Genomic DNA, 24,356 nt, shown 5'->3' on the forward strand with positions numbered 1-24,356 from the left:
ATTGCTATGTGTATATCCGGAAAAAGCCTCTTTTTCGTATCATCAAAGTACTTACTACAAAGCAAAAATGAAGCAGATGATTGAATTTTGACATTACGGAGTCCGGAGGATTGTTCGGAGGAGTCTCCGGCCATTGTCACCAAGCCCATTGGCGGAGCAATGTGCGGCAAATCCCCCGCTTGTCAAGTTCCTTCCGATGCCCACAATATGGACTCGAAATGCTAGGGACAATTAGTTGGATCCTCCGCATCATAAGACGCGCACTCATGCTTGTCAGGGGATGCCATGGTGGCGCAACAAGTATATGAATAGAGCTCGGTTTTCAGGTGACTCCGCTGACCATTAACAACAATCCATCTAACACCATAGTCTACTGTGTCTGATTTGCCTTCGTGCAGCATGGCTTCAAAGGAAAACGGAACTGGGACGAGTTTCACCCACGAGGAGTTACAATCAAAATCCATGGTAATAGGTGGCCATGTTGAAGCAAAAGAAACAAAAGATCCCTACGCAGCCGGTTTGGGTGTCGAAATCGATACAGCCACAGATAGACGACTATTTTGGAAAATCTCCGGTCGCATCTTAGTTATACAGGTGATTACCTACTTCCTCCAATCTTTGGATAAGGGTATCCTCAACTATGCCTCGATTATGGGCATCAAGACCGACGCCCACCTTGTGGGCCAGGATGTAAGCTTTTATTCAATCTATGTGTTCTTCTTCTAGCCGGTACTGATAATAGTGTTCTAGTACTCGTGGCTTGGAACGATCCTCTACATTGGTATTCTTGTCGGCGAATATCCACAGAACTTCCTCCTCCAGAAGCTTCCTTTGGCTAAGACTCTAGCCTGCAATGTCTTTATCTGGGGTGCCGTTGTAGCTTGTTCTGCCGCATCAACACGATTTGGTTCACTCATGGCAGTTCGATTCCTGCTGGGTTTCTTCGAAAGTTGTATTCAACCTGCCATGATGCTTTTGTGTGTATTTCTTATCTCCGATGTGAGTACCTCAACTAATGTCAGAAAGGACGGCCATGTGGTATAAAAGAGAAGAGCAATCCTTATTGAACTCGATTTGGTATTGTATGACCGGAGTTCAATTGATGGTAACTTCAAATCTCACTCTGTCGCTTTAAATCCCAATTCCTTACACACATACAGATCGGTGGACTTATAGCCTTTGGAATTTCCCATTTCACCGACGGGCCGATCAAGAACTGGCAATTAATGTTCTTGGTCCTTGGGCTGGCAACTTGTGTCTGGTCGTTTTTCATCGGGGCTCTTCTTCCCGATAGTCCTATATCTGCGAAGTGCTTTAGCGAGGAAGACAAGCTACTGATGATCGAGCGAGTACGACACAATGAGACCGGCATCGAAAACAAGGAATACAAAAAGGATCAAATAATCGAAGCTCTGAAAGACCCCTTTGTTTGGTGTTGCTTCATGCTGATCGCGGTCGCTAATCTGATCATTGGTGGGCTCGGGGTTTTCTCCAACCTCATTGTCAAAGAATTTGGCTTCTCAACTCTTCAAACAACCCTTCTCAACATTGCTCAGGGCTCATGGACTATCATTGTCATGATCGGGTCTGCATGGGCATCACAAAGATTCCAGCAAACATGCTTTACAATGATCGTCAGTAATTCCCTTCTGGCAGAATGGGTAGTTATTAACATTATACACTAGCTTTGGGCAATACCAGCCATCGTCGGGACGATCGTGATTCTGGTTGTTACCCCTACCCCCTCAAACGCAGGTGGGATGCTTATCGCCTTTTACTGCACACAATTCTTCCTTGCAGAAGGCAACATGATAATCTCTCTCGTCACTCGTAATATTGGTGGCCAAACTAAGAAGGGTATTACAATGACCATCATCTTTATCGGGTGGGCTGTGGGCAACCTGATCGCACCACAGATCTTCCAAAACTTCGATGCACCTCGGTACCTCCATGGTTTTCTGGCTCATATTGTCATTTATGCTGTCTTTATTGGGATCGTGATCATAACTCGTGTGCTTCTCATGGCAAAAAACCGCACTAAGGAGCAGGGATCGAGTGAAATTTCTCATGAGCTGGCGTTTGAGGATCTCACTGATCAACAAAATCCTAATTTCCGTTATGTTTACTAGTACAGCCGGGGCTAAGAGGAAAGGTTTACCGTTTGATCAGTATCAGAGACAAGCTTATCTCTGATTCAGAAGTGGTACGATCCATGGATACCTTTTCAACGCTTCTTCTTGGACACACTCGAAAATGAAAGTTTCATACCTACTACATCAATATCGTGAAACCCGTGATATAAAATCTTTCCATTCATGTCCCACTCTTGCACATTCTAAACTTTGAGATAAAATGTGTATTTATTGAGGTAGCTACCTCACCGTACCTACTAGACACAAGGACCAGATGGTACCGATAAATAAGTAGGCAACACGGTAAATACCTACAAGTAATTGCCTCACGGTAGTTGCATGGAAAATACGAAACTTATATCGATTCGAGCTAGAGGGTGCGCTCCTAGGCTATATGGGCGCACGTGTATCATTCTCTTCGTATTCTGGGCGTCCCGAGCTACAAGACAAGTCATTCGCACGAGGCGAAAGATTTGAACAGCAAATTTTATACCAGACACTAGCATCTACTTGTTCGAGGCTCAAATATACTGACTTTAGTCTTGATTCTTCAATCTGGCCATGTCCGGCGGATATTCATTTAATAGGCCCAGATCAGCCCGCCCCAACTTGGATGGTCATTAGTTGACACAGGCCCCTCCTGACCCTCTTCTTTCTGGGCCTGTGTCGTCCATGGCGCTTTTATTTTTCGTTTGACGACATATTGGTAATACATGATGTCCCAAACCGGCTGTGTATTGGAAACTCCTCTGTTGTACTCGGATATAGCGGGCCACGGAGCACCAACCAGGACTGCCTCACACCTGTGCCAAGCTGGATCGTAAGAAACCTTTTCGTTCAGGTTGTATGCGGCGGTATATTCGGATGCCTTAAGTAATAGATTATCTCCGAGTTTATAGAGATCTACCCCTTGAGTTTGACCCACTCGGGCCGCATATGCAGTCCAAGCAATACCGGACATCGTATGAGCTACATCGTATCATATATTAGCTCACATTTAATGAAACATCGCAGTAGCATCAATATGACAACTTCGGAAATTAATACGCACATTGATCACGACCCGACTCCACAGATTGTCCAGTTTTCGAATTGTACATGGCAAACAGGCTAGCACACGGATCGTTGATAAAACTGTTCATGGCGTAGTTGTACAGGGTGACATCATCCAAATATACAGCAAAGCTCATTAATGACTTGATACTTACCATGCCGTAGTTTGCTTGTCCAATGACTGCTGCCTGTCGAGAGAACAGCCAATATAGCTGATTGCTAAACCCGGAGCCTCCTCGCCAAGACGCACCCGCTTCAGTCCAATTCCCCTCCCATCGCATGATTTCGGCGGCGTTGACGAAAAGGTCACCATCAAGACCTATTAGTAACGAACGATCAATTCCAATAATATCTGTCAAGTTCGACCCCCAAGCATCTAGAATCGTGGTACTGCGGTCCCAATGGGCTTGATCTTTGGTAATGTACCACATCAATGCATTCTGCCACGCAGCACGGGCATCATGGGCAAATGCTGTGTAGTTGCTGACTTTTCCTCGTGAAATGATAGCTTGTGGCCCTTGCATAGTGTATTTTGACAGGGAGAAGGTGTCAGTACTAAAATTGGCGAAGGTGGAGGCCCAGGGATCTTTGTTGGACAGCACATTGGTACGAATACGCTCCAGATCATCATGAGAGTGCCAGAGACCAGGATGGGTGAAGTCTCCTGGTGATCTCTTCAAATATGGGTTGATATTATTGATATTGGAGACTGCCACCATAGGAAGTGGCCCGTAGATGCCTGGGACATCATTGACGCTTGCATTGCAAATCTGGACAACGAAGGAAACAAAGGAAACAAAGAAAAATATCATCTAATAGCAGTTAGTCAGACTGAATAGTTCAATGGATTTAAAAGATAGCAAGAATCAGTACTATATCAATGAATGTACTGACCCTCATGGTGCCACGAGTTGCCACAACCAAAGTAAACTTTCAAAGGCGTGAATTATCCCAAGTTCCGGTCGCCTGAATATTTTCTGCCGAATTATAACTAACCCCAACGCGCAATCCTGGGTGTACATCTCCGAACCCAAGTCACCATCGGGCCGGAGTCATCCCCGGAGATTACCCCGAGAGCGGTGCTGCCGGGGTAGCTGACGTTTTCGAGTAAATTATGCACAATAAATGCGGGGGAAGCTTTGCATTGAGCTTATCCCAGTCTCCATATTTTCCCCGGTAATTCACCCGCCACCTAGAGAAACGCGATGAGGATTACACGAGGGGAATGTCTAATCCCAGAGCTATCCTTCACGTACAAGGGTGGCTGGGAAGCAAGACAGATGGCGAGTAAGGAAAATGGAGAAGAGAGTAAGGTAGCTACGGGGCAGATGAAAATTGAAGAAGACTACTATACATGATGAAAAAATGGACTTACTTGGAATTTTTAGAAAGATTACCCCATATTGTGGTTGACCATAGTATGGGAGGTCCCTTAGCGGATCAGCAATAATCGTTGGGAAACGGTAGATTTAAGAGGGAAGGTTTTAAATTATGTAAGTTTCTGAGTTGCGCCCGTACAAGTGATAATTGGAAATGTATGTTATTTATCCTATCTACAAGATGGACCTATGGGGTCATTTCTTGTTCATATTTCCAATGCTGAAGCCCCAACAGCGTATTATTTCAGTCAAAGCCTTCCGAAGAAGATTGATTTACTTAACAGTATGCAATATTTGGGTTGGAGCAGCTCCCTGCAATGAATGTCTGCGAAACTTTGGGTAAATCTGACTCGAAAATCTGAGCCGAGGGATCGAGGATACGGTCGATGATATGAATAACTCCCTTCGGTGACAGAGATATATTTTAGAGGGCGTCTATTAACAGTCTTTGAAGTAAAGAGAGGACTCACGCTTGTTACTGGATTATCCGGCCCAGTGACAGTTGCGACATTATTGATCTTTATTTCTCCGCTCCCATGCACAAAAGTATTGATGTAAAGATAACTTGCGGTCTATGTGAGGTTGTCAAATATAGTTTCCTAGTTATATTGCACTGGTGTAAAAACTAGAATGAACTTACCTGCAAACGAGATAGAGATGTGTTGAAGTTGCTGGTTGTCAACTTCGAATTGGGCACATAATGGTGGTTGATCAAGTTACCGATCCACCATTTCCCCTTTCTAGCGAGGGAAGAGAAATCAATGAACAAGTTTCATATAAGAGGTGACTTGAAATATAGCAGGAAACTGTCTTACGGCGTTGTGGCAAACGAGCTATAGTAAGCGCCGGTATGTTCGAAGGCGTCGTTGCTTGGGGCAAAGAAGGTAAAAGACCAAGTCGGGGCTGTGTCAAATGCTCTGGCAAACCCTGCTGGCTCTCGCAAAATTTGTGATAAATTCGAAAGGTCGTCTCGAGAATCAATGAAGTCTAGCAAGGTCGTGACGTTCGCAGGTTTTGGTACGACGTAGACTTGCGATGGTTCTGCGACATAGCTCAGCTTTTCGCTTGCGACCACCAATTGAACGGCACTGAAAATTGAAAGAATCAGAATGTACTTCAACATTATTTTTGTTGAATTAACCAAGTCTAAAAGTTTAGCAAGTAGCCGCCCTGCTCCATTTCAATGTTGGTAGGCAATGCAGTACCGGAGCTCACTCCGGCAATTAACCCGTTAATACCAAATTTCACAAATAGTCCATCGACGATTTGTCGACATAAATAGTTGAAAAATTAGAGATACTCGTGAATATCGTTCATAATTTACCAGAGATTTACGAGAACGACTATTTCCACGCACAACGTGTGCAGTTATAATGAGGGGCGGGATCGCGTCGAAGACTTTCTTTGGCCTATGTACATTGTCCGGTGTATTGGCAAGCTCAGCTACTACTCCCCAAATGGGCTGGAATAGGTGTGTTTTCAATTGATATTCATATGATTACAGTCTTTCGGTAAAGCCTAATTGATCACTCCCCAGCTGGAACACTTTCAAAAGCAACTTCAACCAATCAGTCATTGAGAACACTGCCAGCCTACTTGTCAGTACAGGCCTACTTGATGCTGGGTACGATTATCTTGTAATGGATGAGGGCTGGCAGGCATTGGAAAGGGATAAAAATGGGCGGCAGCAGCCAAATACAACCAAGCTCCCCGGCGGAGTCAGCGGGATTGCGGAATTCGTGCATAAGAAAGGGCTAAAGTTAGGGGTTTACAGTGACGCCGGGTATTTTACATATAGACTTCTGTTTCGCTGAAATAAGGCTAATCCAAGCCCCCAGAATATATGACTGTGGATTTTATCCAGGCTCCTGGGGTTATGAGGAGCTCGATGCGGCAACATATGCCGAATGGGGCGTGGACTACCTCAAATACGATAACTGTGGAGGATTTGAGGCCAACACCGAAAGCCCACAGGTTCGCTTTGCAGTGATGAGAGATGCACTTCGAGGTACTGGTCGGAGTATCTTCTATTCAATCTGCCAGTGGGGTCATCAATTTCCGTGGTACTGGGCGGACGGTCAGTAATACTTGGAGTTCCCCTGTTCTTATACGCCTTCACTAATTTCTAGCACATATTAGAGATAAGCCAATCATACCGAATGTCAGGAGATATCACTTATACTTTCAGTGACACTGGAAAAGACTGTGCCGTATGTGTAATCTTTCGAATGGGAGAATGCAGACGCTAATTGAATGAGCAGTGCAAAACAGCTTATTGCATGAATGTCGGCTATGCCGGCTGCAGCGTGTTGACGATAATTCGAAAAATGAGAGAGCTTAGCCCATTCCAAAAACCCGGAGCATGGGCTGATATGGACATGCTTGAGATCGGCAACGGGAACATGACGTTACATGAACAACAAACACACATGGCATTTTGGGCTGCTTTAAAATCACCCCTGATTATTGGTGCAGACCTGCAAACACTAGCAGTTGAGAGCCTTAATGTGTTGAGAAATAAAGAGATTATCGCTATCTCACAGGATTCTCTCGGTAAAGCAGTGGGATATCTTCCAGATTTGAGCACCGAGAAGAGTACCCAGGTTTGGGTTGGTCCGTTGACCGGCGGGAAGGTTGTCGTGTTGGTCCTCAGTGAGCTGAAGAATGTACACACTGTCAACCTCTCGCTGGGAGATGTCCCAGGGCTTTCTTCAACCCATCACTATGCTGTCCGTGATGTATGGGAGGCACGGAATCTTGGCCGGGTAAAGGGTAACATCTCATTGCAGGTGGCTCCACACCAAACAAGAGTGCTTGTTCTCAGTTAGGCCTCAATCACGCACAGACAGGAGGAGATAAGCATATACAGTGATTGCTATTCATTAACTACTATTTAATAAGGTAATCATCAATCATCATATTTGATAGCTGGGATATCTCACACATCAGATTCAACATCAGAGACTGGATTCAGGATGCTCTGGGCCTAAGATCCTCTCATAAGATGTAGTGACGTTGATGGATGCCAGTGGCTTCCTGATGATGATTATGCCACGATCTTGGCACGAGCTGCCAGCGGTGGATTCCGCTCCCCGAGCGGATTCCGCCCCGCCCCGCCCCGCCCCGCCCCGCCCGGAGCCCAAGCACGGGCTTCAAGTGTTCGAAGATGTGAATTTTGATATATTCTGAAGAGCCTTGCTACGTTAATCTTACGCGGCACTCACTTCTTGGGCTTATAGGAGCTATCTTGCTCAGGCATGCACAAGTAGTTACTGGACTAGTAATGGTAGTAGATGCCATAGCTGCGCATGAAGTGGTCACTTTGTGCATGTAGCTTCTTGTCTTTAAGTTGCCAGTGGAAAGTCGCTGTTCGATTCTCTCACTCTCAGTCCTGTATCAGTAGTATTATTCTCTACTGCCTTGGTAGTAGAATCGATTCTGGCCTTCTAGCCTTGAGACCACCTTAGCAGATCCGAGTCAAGGGTACTTCTACCTAACAGTACTGAAGTATATATTCCGGCCGTCATGTCTCCGACCAAACGTACTAGTACCTGGCACCTCAGGCTCGCAGAGTTAGAGTAACAGCTTGAAGATGCCTCTAGTCCTTCAGTTACGGCCTGATAGTCTTGTGAATTTATTTTCCAAGCCCTCATTTTTGGTCCTGATATCTGTCACTGTCGCTGTAACTGTCATAGAGTTGACTTACTATATGATTAGTCATGTTAACCACGTGACCCATAGCTACAAAGTGGCATCGAAGTAGATTCACGATAGCTACCCTTGATCCCAAAATATGATCATGGAAGAGAAAATAGGAGTTATTCATTGGAATGAGGTTATCATTTAGTACATCTCAATTTGTTCAACTGGAATATACAACATCTACCAACTGGCCATGTGAGGCAACTGGTAAATCCCAAGCTCTCATCCCAATGCGGGAGGATCCTCCCGAGCTCCTTGCGGTCCGAGAACTTCTCCTTTGTCCACGTATCGAAATATCCCACCTGGGCACCCTCACCATCACCGCCGCCCGCCCTCGCCCTTCGCTCTGCATGTCGCAATCCCCGGTCGCCTGTTCTCAACGATAACCTTTGCCTCGCGCTGGTGGCCGTCGTGGTCTCCCGCGAGTGAAAGCTGGCGCGATGGATTTGCGCACGATCATGAACACCGATGGCGGTGCCTCCAACCGTCAAGCGGCCATTCAATCGTCGAGTTCTCCGATCGAGGTCGATCCTTCTCATCAGCAGCGCGCGCAGATTCCTGTGACCGACTATCCCAATCGCCCTCCGCCTGCCCAACACCACCCCTCGCACGCCTCCCCAGAACGAGCCGCATCCTACAGTGGCCCTGTCCATTCGTCTCCTTACCAACAGTTTAATGCCGGTCCTCCGCCGTTGAATACGGCGATACCGCCTCAGCAAACTCAGAGTCCCTCGAGTGTTTCGACTCCATATGGACTTGGCGCGCGTGATCAGTACGGCGCGTCGGTGTACAATTCGCACCCCCAACACCCCGCGGGTCCCCTGGCCTCACCATACACTCCACAGCCGATGAGTGCTGGGCCCCATATTCCTCCTGAGCAGCAGTCCTATTTCGCTCAACAACGGTCTCATTCCCTCCATTCTGTGATGACGAACCCGCGTGCCCCGGCCGAGACCTTTCCTAACCAAGAAAACTTCCCCTCTGCCGCTCCCCAACCACCTCCACCGCATCAACATCAATTTTCTCCTTCCGCCCATCGATCCGTACCAGGCACACCTTTGGGCCCTCCCCCAAATTTAGCCTCTCGACAATCGCCATCTTCGGCGCGTCCACAATCCTCTGGTCAAGACTCTCACAACCCTCTCTCCAGCCCACGGCAGATACAAGACCCGCAGATCCGAGATTTGTCCCGGACTCACTCACCATCAGCCCAGCGTCACTTCTCACCAGGAAGTCGAGCTTCCGAGTCCGCACCTCAACCTCATCCCGGCGTCAAGCAAGAATCCGTCGAGCATACCACTCCCCGAGCTGTCTCGAGGCGAAATAGCACAGCTGCCCCGTCTGACGCGACAGGCGCGGTTCCAACACGATCCTCGGAAGAAAGGAAGTGGAACGAAAGCCCTTCAACTCCATTTGGATCAGGGCCGGGATCAGATGCACGCGTCTCACCGATCGCGACTGTTCATTCACAAATGAACTCTTCGCCCTCAGGACAAAGGAGTGGATCACATCCTTTGAAGATGGAGGTCGACCATGAACCTACCTTCCGGGTCAGCAGTCAACCCCCCAAAGCAAAGAGGCGGCGGTACAACGAGCCTCCCATTTATGCACAACGATCAGCTCGTACCAAGGGCAAATGTCCTGTGATCCCCAGTCCGCGGCCCCCAGTTCCAAAACACGCGAGGCAATCGCTCCAGGAATCGTGGGCAGCTGGCAGAAGATCCTCCACAACCGGTCCGCCACCGCCGTCCGCCACGCCATCACGTATTACTCGGGCACCGGGAGCAGCAGCTGCACCAGTCCCGGACGGCCCTCCCCTTCCTCCTACCCCGGTCCAGCCAGCATCAAGAAGTCCCGCTCAAGAAGGAGCTCTTGGCATCTGGGAGCCCTCAATAACAGGTTTCATTCCACACGAAGAGATTACACATGAGCTCTGCGATTTCCTATTCCGACATGTGGTCGCCAGAAATGATGTTAGCACGGGACCAGCGGGCGCAGCAGCCACCGGAGCGGGTGCGATCATTGAGGTTGAAGCGAAGTTGGGTCATATCATCGACCAAGACCGCAGAGAGAGGCTGGTTTTGCCAATAAAAACCGAGGCGATCATCAGCAAGGAAACTGCAGGATTCAGGACATCATTCGAGAGCAACATGACAGTTGTAAGTACAAGTGGTTCGAGTAGTCTGAAATGTGGAATCTGGAACTAACGGTTGTTTACTAGGAGCAACACCGTGCTTATAACAATTTCCTCAACCAGACCGTCAAGGATTCCATGACCCCACCTCGTATCCAACTCTCATACGCCCACAAGAAAGAGCGCGATACATTCTATGAAGTTTCGCCTGAAGAGCTCCCTCCAGTCATTCGGTCGAATCTGAACCCTCGTCACAAACCCAAAGTTCGTGTGACGACAGACCAACGAACCGGCGAAGTCCTCGCGAAAATCATCAAGTGCCGAGTCGCAGATATGGACATTTATAGCCCCCGCACGGCCTTTGACTGGCGGGTGAGCGTGAATCTGGAAATGGAATACGAAGGTGATATTCGGAATTTGCCCGTCGTGGACGCAAGCAGTGGTCGTGGTGAGCGCAACAAAGATCGTATGAGCTATCGACATCAAGCCTACCAAGTCGACTTGACCCAGGTGGCCAGGGCCGAAGTATGTTCTCCCACTTATACCCGCATCCCCCCCTCCCCGCCTTCCCATTCCCTTTCCTACTACCCTTCGACGTTGTGTGACCTTCTGACCTCCTCATAGTCCGCAATGAAAAATGAATTCGACCACGAGCTCGAAGTCGAAATATCGGGCGCTGAACTTAAGCGACAGGGCCAACTTGCTGCGGCTGGTGACCCGAAGAACCAATACGAAGAGCTGGTAAAGGGTTTCGTGGATAATGTTCGCGTGCTGGCACGGGTGAAGTCTTGATACGAATCTTTTCTTTCTTTTCCTTTTCTGTTCCATTTCTGTACCATGTATTCTAACACTCTATTCGGGACTCACGCTTCCCTTGCACCCTCTACTTCCAGCTCTTCCAGCTCTTCCGATTCTCTTTTTTCTTTCTTGTTCTGCAGATATGGTTCTCACTGGTATTAGTTCTTCGTGGGTTAAAAAGAGACGGCAGCAATAGACAGGATTGGCAAGAACTTGATTTTATCATCATAGGACCTTTCGAATTCTCTCTCTTCTAGATGATGCGTATTTCTATGATAGCGTTGGACGGGGAGAACCATTGTTGAAGAACGAGGGGATAGACTAACCACGCCATGGCAACCTACCATCTTGGAGTCGAGTTTTGAGCTGCTTATAAACTGAAGTAGTAGACAAATATTCCATGGTGGTACTCTATGCAATAATTCAGTAGCTATCCCCAGTCGATCTACATTTCTATTTTCCAGCGCCTTACTACTAACGAGTCGACTCCAGCGAGCCACTTCTTCCACACCGTCCCATTCCCAAGCCCCAAAATCATCTTGATTCTCTCATACCCGCGTACATCTTCGTCCTCGGCCTCATTCTTCAACTCGAATTTACTCTCTGGCCCCCAAACCATCCAATTTCTCTCCCCCTTCGAATGCCACGGTGCAAGCCCATTTGCAAACCGTATCCAAGCCGACATGAACTCCTTCGCCATCCCGCACTCAGAATCATTCATTTCGTTCTCCAAATTTCCAAAAAGGTACAACAGTTCGTGAGCATGATACGCTGTATCCTCAAACGAGTTCTTAATGCGAGACCTCTGATCGAAGTGATACGAGTAAAAGCTCTCTTGAACTTCAGACTTTCCCTCCACACAAATCTCCGTGAGAATGTAATTCGGAATCTTAAAAATAGCATCACCACACATATGTTCGACCCTGACCAAAAATTCAGCCGGCGAAAGATCATCGGTGATTTCATATTCTCGGAGAAAAAGATCCGTCACACCCTCATCCTGAATATGAGACAGAAGAATCCTGCGAACAGAGGCAAAATCTTCTTCTCCTTCAAGTAGATTGAGATGGAAGATAATTCCCTCGTGGTACGTATCCCCAACCATCAAGCTATCCAACCACACCGGCGGCGCATGAACGTCGCTATGATCAAGATCCTCGGGATAGAACCACCCATCTATACAAGGATTACCCGTGCCGGATGGCACACCCTGAACAAGCGGTGTTGCATTCGCAAGATCTTGCTGTGGAATAGCGCGGAGTTTATCCATCACACCATCACTACCCGAATCGATCAAGAAATGCGCACAAACAGCCTCGAACAACCGATCATGCTGAGCAATCGTCCACGGAGGAATAGAAACCGCCAAGCCCGACATACAAACCGCGCGATGGAAGATGGGTGGCCTCGCCGCAAGAAGTTGGTTGCTGATTGATATTCCACCGGCTGATTCGCCCACTGCGGTGACGTTCGATGCATCGCCGCCGAAATGCCCGATGTACTTTTGCACCCATGAGAAGGCGGTTTGTTGGTCAGTTAGACCGAAATTACCGCTTCCTGCGTGTCCTTCTTGAGCGAGGGAGGAAGCTATTGCGGAGCCAGCGAGAAATCCACCTAGTCCGACTCGGTAGTTGAAGTTTATGCAGATTATTGGTTGACCGATTGTGATGCTGTGGGAGACTAGGTTTACTGCGTCGAAGATGGGGTGGTTGGCGCCGCCGTAGAGGAGAGAGCCTCCGTGGACATAGACGAAGACTGGCAGGGGTTTTATTTTGTCGGTGGTGGTGGGTTGAAACGCTTGTGGAATGACGATGTTTAGCACCAGGGCGGAAAGTTCGTCTACATTCCATTCGGTGAAGTGTGGTGCTGGAGGCACGGGCACAAGTTCGTCGGAATCGTCACCTGGAGTGATGGGATTTGGGCAATTACTCCTATTGAGATTGAGTTATGAGATTCTGTTTTCTTTTTGATGCTCGGGATTAAGGAATCACAGGTAACTCTATACCTACCCTTGTTTGGTCCCATCATGGAATTGGCCCTCCCAGGAAGTTTTGAGAATAGATCGTGTCCATCTTTTGGCGAGATCAGCGTAAGGAATACCGCTGAATTGCTGCACGCCGTTGGCGAATTGTAGACCATCCAGCCTGCCCAGGCCAGGGATCGTAGTCGTGCACTTGGAGATTGGGGTTCGGAATGACATGGGATTGGAAGTAGTTGGCAGAAGTAGATTCACGTGCTAGAACATCTTGTTATCACTGATTTATATAATCTACTCGAGCTTTCTAGTCTACTAGTAAATGCCAAAAAAGGTACCATACATAGTACTAGAGCGTCTCAATTCTGCTTTGGTCCTTATCACCCCAAAAAGGAAGCCAGACGCGCTATCAGAAGTCAATCCACAAGCTCCACTTCCCCCGCATTCTCCTGTCCGTGCATTAAATGAAGTCTTAACTGCTCCCCAGACACCTCGGTTACGGAAGATACATCGCAAACCGGAAATCTGACCAGGATCAAACTAACATATCCCTTCCTCGATCTGGAATGTCGACCCGCTCATATCAGGGTTGTTGGACCTGCAAGCGCCGCCGTCGGCGTTGCGACAACACTCGACCAATTTGCCAGGGCTGTGCGCGCCGGGGGGTTGATTGCGAGGGATATGAAGTGCGATTGCGATGGGGGAGTGGTATTGCATCGCGCGGCAGATATACCGGAGCAGACAAGCCGCTTGAGGAGAGTGTGCCGCCGAGGCCAAAGGGGAGACAGCGGGATTTGATTCGGGAGAAGATGAGGTCGGAGCCTCAAGGCCAGATACATGGTGGGTCTCCCTTCGAAGATGGGTAATCTGGCCGTATTTGACGCATTGGATAGTGAAGCTCGACGTGATGAGCCCTGAATTTGGCGAACCAGTCTGCTTGAAGACGGCGAGAGAGGAAGAGGAAGAGGTCATCTTTAATGAATGTGAGTGGTATTTCCGTTGTTCTTTTCTGTCTAATGGTGAATTTTCATAAGATTTGATGCTAAACAAAAATAGTTTTAAAAAATGGTATCAATGTTCTCCACTCGACTACTGCGCGAGAATCTATGCTGCAGCCCCGACTTCCCCAGCTTCGCGAGGAATCTGATGCTCTGTACACCATTTGCCTCACGTTCCAGCTATCCCTCAGCAACCACCATAGCCCGCAGTTTCTAGAATACTTTGATACATCTCTACGGAAGTTCAGATCTGAACTAGCCCGTAGCACGAGCCTCTCGGACGGAACGTTGACAGCTGGGCTGCTGCTTTGTAGCATTGGTGTGCGTTACCCTGATATGAGATGTTGCCACCCTTTCATTGGCTTGCGAAAGTGGCGACCTGGATAATGCTAATGAAAAAATATTTAGTTGATGCATGGATTGCCGTGGACAATGCATCTAGAAGGCATGCACAATATCTTGCAAAGCCATGGCCTTTCCGATGGGCCATCCGATAGCGGGACTTCCCCATTCCGCAGTCATTTACTCGAGGTCATGGGAGTGATGGATCTGCCTTGTTTCTCGATTGGTCGACAGACCCATCCTTCCTCCATAGGCCGTCAGATTTCCTGCATCGGCATCTGGCGTCGGTACTGTCAGTCAGCCACACCGAGGCGAGGCGTCGAACCGGTAAGTGGACTGCCGCGAACGCTACTAGATATCTTCGCAGGTATCGGGATAGATACTACTGAACAGAATTTCTGGGACTGGCCAGGCGAGCCGGGCAGTTTCTTGCAATGCTATTTGTGGGAGGCCCATCGGCTAGCTGGAATCTTATCGCTTCGCCGACATCTACGGTCCGTGCGGAATAAAGATGACCATGATGAGATCCGCGACTTGTCGACGCGCCAAGAGCCAAATGCGTGCATCGCAGATGAAACGGTTTTGGTAACACGCATAATGGCTAATATGGATGCCTTGAGGCTGGCATGCACCGAGCGACCCACGGAAGATGCTTTTATCCAGAATGCCGTTCTCTTCCCAATATTTGCGGCGGGGTTGGAAATTACCGTTTTGGCAAAGAACCCCCAATGTAAAAAGGCTATTAGAACTTGTACATTCGGATCACGGCAGGATGAGATCCTCTTGGGTCTACTGGAAGAAATGTGGCGAAGGAATGATCCGGATTTGAATGTGGATGACTTGGCCCGGGAAAGAGGCCTTGAGATGGGATTGCTATGAGCTTGCGGAGGGTTTCTGTCTATCCACTTAATAACTAATTTTCAAAGCGGACAGAGTATGGAATGATTCGCCTCTATTGTGCACTGTCTTCCCCCGTCCGTACCATGCCCCAATACTTCACTGTCGCGCTTTCGTCATGGGAAGTTTCATCCGTCAATACCACTTCCTCCACAACACGGAAGCCAAAACTTTCGTAGAATCTAATGTTCCCCTCTCGAGTGCATTCGAGATAAATAGGCTGATTCCGAGTGTAGCCCAAGATCCACTTCATAACACTCCTGCCGATCCCTCTTGACTGCAAACAGGGATGAACGGCGACGACTTCTAGATACCATAATCCTTGTCTGTACTCCGCTTGTAGGGATTTCAGGGATTTTGTGTGAGATGACATCATTTGATCGACTCTCTAAATTGTGTAAAAAAACGTCAGGTTTGACCTACGAAGAAATCAGAATGGTGAAAACATTACCTCCACTTTGCAATCTTTGTCCTCGAGAGGGTTGAAAATGCTCAGCAGCCAAATCTTGCATTTCAACAATACACGAGAGAAGGACCACCCAATCTTTCCTGGAGGTGGAAAAAGAAAGACGACAGCACCTGCATCTTCTACCCCTGCAGATCTAGCTTGTTCCTCATACAGAGACACTTCAGCCCACTTCCCGAACGTGCTGCCTGAGCTTTGAGACGAATGTATTGCTTCTGCCTTTTGTGGATTTTCGCGGGCCATTTGGCTAACATTAGATGATTGAAAAACCACCCCATTGGTCATGATTGACTGTACACGACGATGTTGCCATTTCTGAATATTGAGGTCTTGTCGGGCCCAGGGTTGTGCATTCGGGCGGAGCCATTGGATCAGCGGGTCAGAAGAAAAGGCTGCATTGACAGTTCGAGCGATCGCTGCGATAGAAGCCTCTGGTGTTTGTTGTTCACGTTAGTCTATCGAAAAAAAATTGTTCGTAGCGTGAGTGGGCGAACCATTATGAGCTTGAAATAACTTGATCTTATTCTTCCTTGTAGACATTGCGATGGATGATGATCGTTGATCGGGCACAATTAGTACTAGAAATATGTTAGGAATAGCGGAATCTTCGAATTTAACGAATAAGAGACCACGTCAATCTGTTTATCAGGAAGTCTACAGGCGCGATTGCTAGGCATCCCAAAAAAGGTGCGTCCGCCTACCAAACAAAGGATTTCCATCAGAATGCTTTAGTCACGAAATTCCGACGTATCATCAAGTATCAACGCGAAACGAGCTAGCCAGAGTTTGGTGGCGATCTCGCGTACCTCGCTCCGCTTATCGCGTCGCTCCTTACTCTTTTAAGAAGGCCGACCCCTTGCACCCAAAATATGGATAGCGTCGCCGCCACAAACGGACTAGATGTCGTTCTCTCCGCACTCCCTTCCCGATGATTCATTGCCACCCCCGGATTCCAGGGCTTATCTCACCGACATTGGAGTGAATAGTCGCTATGTTCGCTGTAGTGGCTTGAAACTATACCAAGCCCCTATCATGTGGACTCGGTGCTAATCACATCTACAAACTCGAGAGGAACGATTAAATATCGCCTCATTTCACCACTTCTTCCCTCAGTTTACTGTGGATCAAGGCTCAATATCATTCTATCTGCACAATGGAATCCCATTTTGATACTTCAGTTTATGGGGGTGACACCCTTGCGCCCCCTGGGACTTTCCTACTCATTCGGGGTAAGGCACATTGCACAGATCTCAGAAAAGAAAGCACAACTAATCTCATAACCAGAGGACTTGTCCGATTCCCGTGGTCAACGGACTATCATGCTCGATCCCGTCCCGACAAGCGATCCTAATGAGCCTTTAGTGAGTATTTAGTCTTTTATGCAACCATATGCTCTCGATCTAACGAGAAAGAATTGGAGCACCCTCCGCAAGGCCGTCAACTGGACCATAGTCCTGGGAATGACGATTGTTACATTCACCCTGTAAGTGAAAACTCAGGTACTCGATTTATCCCGAGCCGTACTCATTGTATATTTTGGATAGTCTTTCGATCCAATCAATCTTTTGGCAGCAAATGATAGTTGATCTTCAGGTCGATTATGAGCAGCTGAATCAGTCAATGTCGGTCAACTACGTCGGTCTGGCCATGGGATGCGTGATATTCATTCCCATGGCGAAGAAATATGGCCGACGTCCCGTATACATCATCTCCGCGTTGGTCCTGCTTGCGACTTCATTTTGGATGTCTAAATTGAAGACTATAACAGAGCTCTACATCTGCAACCTATTACAAGGGCTAGGAGGGGCAGTCAACGAAACAATTGCAATGATTACGGTACAAAGTACTCTAACCTTGAAATTTAAGTCTTCGCTGACATTCCTCAGATTGCAGATTTGTTCTTCGTGCACCATCGTGGCAGTATGAACGGTCTCTACATGACTATGGTGATGATTGGTGTATGTGATGAATCCTCCCAAATTGTCAGACTCAGACCGAATGCATTTTTAATATGGTTTCAGAGCTTTCTTACACCGATGGCAGCGGGTACTCAAGCAACTAGACAGGGATGGCGCTGGTCATACACAACGCTGGGAATCTTCAACGCCCTGTTTGTGATACTTTTCATCTTTCTCTACGAGGAGACAAAATATACGCCTGTTATTTCAGGAAGTCCCAGACCCGGAACTGCCGAGGATGATAATACTGAGAACACTGGTGACCCGGACACAAAAAAGGCACCATCGGTGACCAAAGCTTCGGTGTCCGACGAGCCAAGCACCCAGAGTCACCAGTTAGACACAACCATTCCCTTCAATTCTTGGCGGAAACGACTGGCCCTTGTTACCGCGACTCCAGAGTCGATCTGGCCCTATTATTATCGTCCTTTCAAAACCCTCTTTACCTTCCCCCGCAGTGATGTTTGCGGGCCTTCAATATGCCGCTGGCGTGATCTGGCTGACAATTTTGTCAAGCGTAGTATCCTTGGTCTTTCCACTCCCACCATATCTTTTCACTCCCGAACAAATTGGATTCATGAGCTTGGGACCGTTTATCGGAAACCTACTCGGAGCAGTCTACGGTGGCGTTTTGGGTGATTGGTCGATCCTCTATTTTTCTCGCAGAAATAATGGATTTTACGAGCCGGAGATGCGTCTTTATATTCTTCACCTTCCGGCCCTAACTATGGCTGGAGGGTTAATCATGTTTGGTGCTACAATTGAACGGGTAAGTTCTGTCGGTGATACAACCTTCTGCAGGATGGATATTTCTTCCGTCTTCCTTAGTTCCCAGTTATGGTGTCTCGTGCTGACAAAGCTATTTACCAGGGAATGCACTGGATCTATCCTAGTGTTGGTGGCGCCCTTTTTGGGTTTGGACTCGGCAGTATTGGTGATGCTTCCTTGACTCTGGTGATCGATAGTTACCGTGATGTAAATACCACCCCATTCGCTCAGGTTTCAAGAGATCGACGACTCACAATCATTTTAGATTACCGGAGATGCCTTTACAGCAATTTCGTTCCTTCGCAATGCCTGCAGTATTGGTATTCCATTCGCTATCACTCCCTGGATCGCACGAAATGGGCTGCAAAACATGTTCATTGCTTGTGGGTTTATTAGTTTCGGAGTTACGCTTCTTGCAGTACCAATGATCTTCTGGGGAAAGACAGCTCGACGGGCGTTAGCGGTGAGATATTATCGACTAGTTGAGCAACAGGGTAGCCTGGGTGCGCACTGAGAATTTCTTTGTGGGATCTTTGTGACATTATGTATATGTGAACTTGAATTGGGATTCATGTACAAATGACCTTCCAAAGTTTGGACTTGGTACGCATGTTATTATGTTATCTTATGAAGTGAATGAGTTAGCTCATTTTTAATCAAGATCAACCTCTTTTTAGTTTTGCAGTATTGCTATCTTGTGATTCATGACGTGCGATAGGTGAATCAACAGATACCTTCAAAAAACGGGTTCTTTCTTGGGATTATCAATATGGTATATACCAATACTTAGGTTGCATGAGAGCACCAAAGACGACAAGAATAATACCCAAAACAAAGGACCGAGCAAATGATTATACAATAAGAGGCTAGGCTAGCTCGTATGTTAATGTTTCCTCACAGCGAAGCTCTATGCGAAGATGGAACTGTTGGCGAAAGAACGGACTTGGATATCCGATCTTCGGTTACGAGCATTTGATCTGGTAACCATGAAATGTCCCCATCGACAGCTGGAGAAAGTCTATTATCCCGCTTTAGCAACATAGTCGCCAAAGCCTTTCCGCACAGCCATGCTTGGACCATTCCCTCGCCACCAAATGCTGCAGACACCCACTCAGAGCCGGACTCAGCGCTCGTAGATCCAGGCCGTTTTGTCACAGAACTAGGCAATTGTCCGACCCAGGGGAAACCATCTGCACTGAAAGCCATATTACCAGTCCACATCGCTTGCACTGGATCACCCTCAATTTTGCCCCAGTTTTGGCGCCCAAAGACGACCGGGAGGGCACCCGAGAGATGGATATCACAATACAAACTCATTTCATTGTCCGTCGCAACTCCCAGATCAGCAAGGCCACCACCTTCACTTCGGGCAAAACCACCTCCGAACATCATTTGTCCACTGGGTAGCTGTGTAAGATAATCGAAGCCACGGTCATAACTGAACATCCATGAATGCTTGGCAGCCTGGCAGGGGAAATTGCTTCCGGGCGTCTGAGCGGACATCTGCCCGCGTAACGGGAAGATACGACCACGGAGGCCGGGCACTAAATGGGTGACGTGTGCATTTGTGCAATGAATTACATGCCGAGCTGAGGTCACTCCTCGATTTGTCTCGACCCGATACTTATAGGTTGAAGATGACGTCTCACTAATCGATGTGACGGCGGTGTGATCTTCAACGCGGAATTGACCAGGGTGTTTAGAAAGTAGATGGGCCAGAAGACTAGTCACGAACTTGTACGGCCACAGTGCGCCTGCTGGCCCAGCAATAACGCCATGAGCTCGGGAGAGCTTGAAATCTTCCGGCATTGACTTTCTATCATAGGCAATCCATTCGGCAGCTTCCTCTGGCATGCCGGCCTTGAATCGACTCAATCGCTCCAACGCATCTTTCCAGGGCTCCTCTCCAAAGAAGGCGCTCAAAAACTGTACTTTGCGTGCCTGAACATGTTCGGTCAAGCCGAGATCTTCGCACACCTTGAGCATCTCCTTCAGGTGCGCAAGACGGAAGCGAAGGGTCTTCTTCGCAACTTCTTCCCCGTACTCGTCCGCCAGCTCGGAATAGTCGTCTGCAGTCTCCAGGATATGCCCACCGTTCCGACCGGTAGCTCCACTGCAAATATCACGAGCTTCAACCATGATAACAGACGGGACTTCCTGACTGGAGGAGTTGGACTTGATGCCATTTTCAAGCAAGGTGCGTGCAATGGATGCACCAGTGATGCCTGACCCGATGATAACAACATCAACCTCGGCGGGGAGGGGTTTTGAGGACCGGGTCGCGAAACTTCCATGAGGTTCTTTGAGCCAGAAGGATGACGTGGTTGTATTTTGAGGAATGCCTGGATCTGCGAAGATGCGATTCAAAGCTTGTTGTCGCTCTATAGCTGGGATCGCAGGATCTTCCAGGAGCATGTTGGCAAAAGGCATGGTGTCGTAATAAAGACGTGGACGAAAGGATCAGGCGATAGTATGAAAAGGAACTTTCACTTTTGTGAAGAGAAGCAAGTAGAGCTGATTCAATAAGAGGAAAAAAAGAAAGCTCAAATAGGGCGCGACGGCGTGTTGTAACCAGCAGTCAAGGGTGGTCGTTCCTGGCTAATCAGCTGCAGCCTCTTGGACTTCCCTGTTCCTCACTAGTGACCGTCATACCACCTTGACGTCTGTTCCAATCTATGCAACGGCCTTAAATTTTCCCTGATAACTGATAAACGTTTGGGGTAGGGTCCACCTTCTGGTTTTGATGTGCGCGGGGGTAATCACTCCACCTTTGGAACCCGCGGACTCCGCACTATCATGAAGCAGAATACGATGAGTTAAAAGCTGTTCGATACTCGGCAAATGTGAATTCGCAAAGAAAACAATAACATTATTTGATCTAATTTCACTCAGCTGACCATGTCTACTTCTCCATCGCCCGGCAATGCTTTTTTCCCGGATGGCCCGCAAATGCGCCTCCCTTCCATCGTCTTTCTCTACCGTCTAGAGTGCGAAACGACCGAGGACTTTGATCTCGGAGCCCCACATGATTCTGGAGTGATTCGAAGCATCGTCAATATCACACGCGGTAGCTTAAAGGGCCCTGGGATTGAAGGCAATATTTTGCCTCTCGGAGGTGCGGACTGGGCTACCGTTATCAAGGGGACGCATGTATGAGAACTAAAAATCGCATTGGGAGTCTTTATAATGACCATTAACCAGTCCATGAAACTTGATGCTCGCTACACGGTGCGAACTAATGATAACTACTATCTCTACATTCGTGCGCATGGACTTTACCGTCCTGGCCCAGAGACAAACTATGCGAAGCAAGTCGAAACCGATCCGACTATGATACCCCCGTCGACAATATCGCAAGACGATGTGGAATTCTTCTCGCATCTGCGGATTGAGGCAGGGCCAGGGCCATACAATTGGTTGAATGGGCTTGTGTGTTTGGGAGTTATGAGTTGCCAGGATGGAAAGATCTGGATTGACGCCTATCATCTCACCAATTTCCCTGGCGTCAAGCCGGAGGATGTGGTTGCGAAGGCATAGATTCGCGGTAGTTGAGGAGCTTGCGTGTACCGAGGCAGCAAAAGCAATCTGTGTCACATTGAAATTAGACGAAATCTGTACTTAGCCGAATCGAGTAGGTGGACGCACCGAAACAGCGCAATGGATTCATACTGTGGAGACGCGGTGAATCAACGTGAATCGGTGGGGAAACTACCGATGGAATGCCCCTCATCGTTATCCTTATCATCACACGATACTACACAAGATATTTTTATATAAAGATTGAAGTAGCCAACAGGTGAAAACATCAAGATTATTCATTTCATTTCATTCCTCATGGCAACCGAAGTCGCTGCACCGAGCCAAAACTGGCAAGAGCTCGTTGCTCGCAAAGAAAGCGAATGCAAAGAGAAGATCCCCTCCGAATGGACCCTCAGCACGGATCTGCTGGCCGTACCACCGCGGTTACTCGAACACGATCTGCCGCGTCGGAGTGGGTTGCTATCTGCGCTTGAGTTAGATCTCACAGAGAACTATACCGCAGCTCAGCTTTTAGCAAAGCTAGCATCAGGCGAAGCTAGCTCATTAGCGGTCACCACAGCATTTTGCAAACGAGCAGCCATTGCGCAACAAGTGGTATGTTTTATGAAAAAGTAACAAAGAAGTTGTCTCGGATCCTAACGCCTTTTGGCCATCTCTAGACATCCTGCCTCACAGAAACATTCTTTCCAGAAGCTCTTGAGAGAGCCAAAAGTCTCGATGACTATCTACAGCGCGAAGGCAAACCCATTGGCCCGCTTCATGGGCTACCTATCAGTATCAAGGATAGCTTTAATGTCAAGGGTATCCAGTCCACTATAGGCTATGTGGAATTCCTCAAGCATGAGCCGGCAAAGACGAATTCTGCTCTGGTTGAATTGCTTCTCGCACTAGGAGCAGTCCTATATGTGAAGACAAACATCCCTCAAACCATGATGGTGAGTTCTCATAACCTCTCTTGATACTTATCTTGCTAAAAAAGATCAGACTGGGGACTCGGACAATAACATCTTCGGTCGAACCCTAAACCCGCACAACACTTCTCTGACTGCGGGTGGATCAAGCGGTGGCGAGGGAGCGCTGGTCGCATTCCGCGGGTCTATTTTGGGCGTGGGAACCGATATCGCAGGCTCAATTCGCATCCCTGCACTATGCTGCGGAGTCTATGGATTCAAGCCAACCACATCCCGAGTTCCATTTGGTGGCCAGGTTTCTGGCGCTCTGGAGGGGGCTCCCATCGTTGCTCCATCAGCCGGTCCATTGGGACACAGCATCTCAGACCTACAGCTGTTCATGAATGCTGTTATAGGTGATGGTCACGCATGGCGTTACGATCAAACAGCAGCGGCCGTGCCGTGGAATACATCTCAACCTGCCAATCTCAAGAACAACAAGAGTTTGACCATCGGCGTGCTGTCCGAAGACAAGCATTTCCCTCTTCACCCGCCCGTCAAACGAGCTTTGCAGAATGCAGTTGAAAAGCTTGCGCGTGCCGGCCATAAAATCGTCTCAATTAAAAATGATACTGACGACAATCTTTCTGTGGCATTTGCCAATCGTGTCGGGTTTCAGTACTTTGTCTACGGCCCGCATATCGATAATATTGCGCCGAGTGGCGAGCCACCTGTCGAGTCAGTCGCAAGGCACGCGTCTCCTATGTTCACGGGACCATGGCCGGTGGACATGGAGCTAGACACGTTCGAAAAGATCGCGAAGCTCCATGAAGCTAGAAGCCGCATTTCTGACGCTTGGCGACAAACATGGGTGGAGCAGAAACTAGATGTGATTCTTGCCCCTGGAGCTCAAAATACGGCGGTCGCCTATGATACGTTCGGATGGCCACCCTATACTTTGATATGGAACGTGCTTGACGTAAGTACTTTCCCTCTTCATTTTAATCATATTTGTGAAAATGGCTGATTTTGGTTCTAGTACCCTGCTTGTATTATTCCGTTTGGAAAGGCTTCTAAGGAGCTGGATCCAACAGAAATGAGGACAGGAGACAGTGTGCAGCCTGACTGTGAGTACTCTTCCGGCAAACTTCGTCTACCATCTTCTGACTATTTCCAGATGTTCCCATTGAGGTTGATGGTGCACCGTGTGCTATCCAGGTTGTTACGGCACGCTTCCAGGACGAAGCGTGCCTTCAGGTTGCAGATATAATTGATCGAGCGATCCGTAACTAGTCTACTAGGAAGAAGATCGATAATTCGGGGC

At 48.1% G+C, this 24,356-nt stretch overlaps 11 protein-coding genes across 11 annotated transcripts; 7 read left to right on the top strand and 4 right to left on the bottom strand.

The window, feature by feature from the left end:
* Positions 1–399: 399 nt before the first annotated feature.
* On the top strand, positions 400–2,129 carry N7481_007712 (putative MFS transporter; the record flags this gene model as incomplete). The annotated part of the gene is made up of 5 exons (XM_057266931.1): positions 400–690; positions 751–977; positions 1,027–1,105; positions 1,161–1,634; positions 1,686–2,129. 5 exons carry the CDS (start codon positions 400–402, stop codon positions 2,127–2,129), a joined length of 1,515 nt encoding a protein of 504 aa, XP_057121132.1.
* Positions 2,130–2,712: 583 nt separating this feature from the next.
* Positions 2,713–4,085, bottom strand: N7481_007713 (uncharacterized protein; the record flags this gene model as incomplete). The annotated part of the gene is made up of 3 exons (XM_057266932.1): positions 2,713–3,101; positions 3,184–3,997; positions 4,080–4,085. 3 exons carry the CDS (start codon positions 4,083–4,085, stop codon positions 2,713–2,715), a joined length of 1,209 nt encoding a protein of 402 aa, XP_057121133.1.
* Positions 4,086–4,841: 756 nt separating this feature from the next.
* On the bottom strand, positions 4,842–5,687 carry N7481_007714 (uncharacterized protein; the record flags this gene model as incomplete). Its single annotated transcript, XM_057266933.1, has 4 exons — positions 4,842–4,967; positions 5,035–5,136; positions 5,205–5,304; positions 5,380–5,687. 4 exons carry the CDS (start codon positions 5,685–5,687, stop codon positions 4,842–4,844), a joined length of 636 nt encoding a protein of 211 aa, XP_057121134.1.
* Positions 5,688–6,021: 334 nt separating this feature from the next.
* Positions 6,022–7,392, top strand: N7481_007715 (glycoside hydrolase family 27 protein; the record flags this gene model as incomplete). Its single annotated transcript, XM_057266934.1, has 5 exons — positions 6,022–6,035; positions 6,102–6,347; positions 6,403–6,641; positions 6,704–6,774; positions 6,826–7,392. 5 exons carry the CDS (start codon positions 6,022–6,024, stop codon positions 7,390–7,392), a joined length of 1,137 nt encoding a protein of 378 aa, XP_057121135.1.
* Positions 7,393–8,706: 1,314 nt separating this feature from the next.
* Positions 8,707–11,192, top strand: triA (uncharacterized protein; the record flags this gene model as incomplete). Its single annotated transcript, XM_057266935.1, has 3 exons — positions 8,707–10,425; positions 10,488–10,925; positions 11,025–11,192. The coding sequence occupies 3 exons, from the start codon at positions 8,707–8,709 to the stop codon at positions 11,190–11,192; spliced, it is 2,325 nt and encodes a 774-aa protein (XP_057121136.1).
* A 451-nt stretch (positions 11,193–11,643) lies between these two features.
* N7481_007717 (uncharacterized protein) lies at positions 11,644–13,398 on the bottom strand (the record flags this gene model as incomplete). Its single annotated transcript, XM_057266936.1, has 2 exons — positions 11,644–13,129; positions 13,208–13,398. The coding sequence occupies 2 exons, from the start codon at positions 13,396–13,398 to the stop codon at positions 11,644–11,646; spliced, it is 1,677 nt and encodes a 558-aa protein (XP_057121137.1).
* A 341-nt stretch (positions 13,399–13,739) lies between these two features.
* N7481_007718 (Zn(II)2Cys6 transcription factor) lies at positions 13,740–15,392 on the top strand (the record flags this gene model as incomplete). Its single annotated transcript, XM_057266937.1, has 4 exons — positions 13,740–14,013; positions 14,067–14,156; positions 14,230–14,492; positions 14,580–15,392. 4 exons carry the CDS (start codon positions 13,740–13,742, stop codon positions 15,390–15,392), a joined length of 1,440 nt encoding a protein of 479 aa, XP_057121138.1.
* Positions 15,393–17,029: 1,637 nt separating this feature from the next.
* On the top strand, positions 17,030–19,116 carry N7481_007719 (putative MFS transporter; the record flags this gene model as incomplete). Its single annotated transcript, XM_057266938.1, has 9 exons — positions 17,030–17,105; positions 17,161–17,237; positions 17,289–17,359; positions 17,421–17,712; positions 17,763–17,834; positions 17,898–18,258; positions 18,293–18,603; positions 18,705–18,809; positions 18,868–19,116. 9 exons carry the CDS (start codon positions 17,030–17,032, stop codon positions 19,114–19,116), a joined length of 1,614 nt encoding a protein of 537 aa, XP_057121139.1.
* A 380-nt stretch (positions 19,117–19,496) lies between these two features.
* Positions 19,497–21,032, bottom strand: N7481_007720 (NAD(P)/FAD-dependent oxidoreductase; the record flags this gene model as incomplete). Its single annotated transcript, XM_057266939.1, has 1 exon — positions 19,497–21,032. One exon carries the CDS (start codon positions 21,030–21,032, stop codon positions 19,497–19,499), a length of 1,536 nt encoding a protein of 511 aa, XP_057121140.1.
* A 468-nt stretch (positions 21,033–21,500) lies between these two features.
* On the top strand, positions 21,501–22,139 carry N7481_007721 (DUF3237 domain-containing protein; the record flags this gene model as incomplete). Its single annotated transcript, XM_057266940.1, has 2 exons — positions 21,501–21,752; positions 21,804–22,139. The coding sequence occupies 2 exons, from the start codon at positions 21,501–21,503 to the stop codon at positions 22,137–22,139; spliced, it is 588 nt and encodes a 195-aa protein (XP_057121141.1).
* A 297-nt stretch (positions 22,140–22,436) lies between these two features.
* Positions 22,437–24,325, top strand: gmdB (general amidase GmdB; the record flags this gene model as incomplete). Its single annotated transcript, XM_057266941.1, has 5 exons — positions 22,437–22,736; positions 22,802–23,077; positions 23,127–24,011; positions 24,072–24,159; positions 24,210–24,325. The coding sequence occupies 5 exons, from the start codon at positions 22,437–22,439 to the stop codon at positions 24,323–24,325; spliced, it is 1,665 nt and encodes a 554-aa protein (XP_057121142.1).
* Between the last annotated feature and the right edge of the window lie 31 nt (positions 24,326–24,356).

Source organism: Penicillium waksmanii (assembly GCF_028829765.1).
Source record: "Penicillium waksmanii strain IBT 27052 chromosome Unknown utg000007l:1.0-4314555.0:1.0-4317578.0, whole genome shotgun sequence".
Taxonomy (NCBI): Eukaryota; Fungi; Ascomycota; class Eurotiomycetes; order Eurotiales; family Aspergillaceae; genus Penicillium; species Penicillium waksmanii.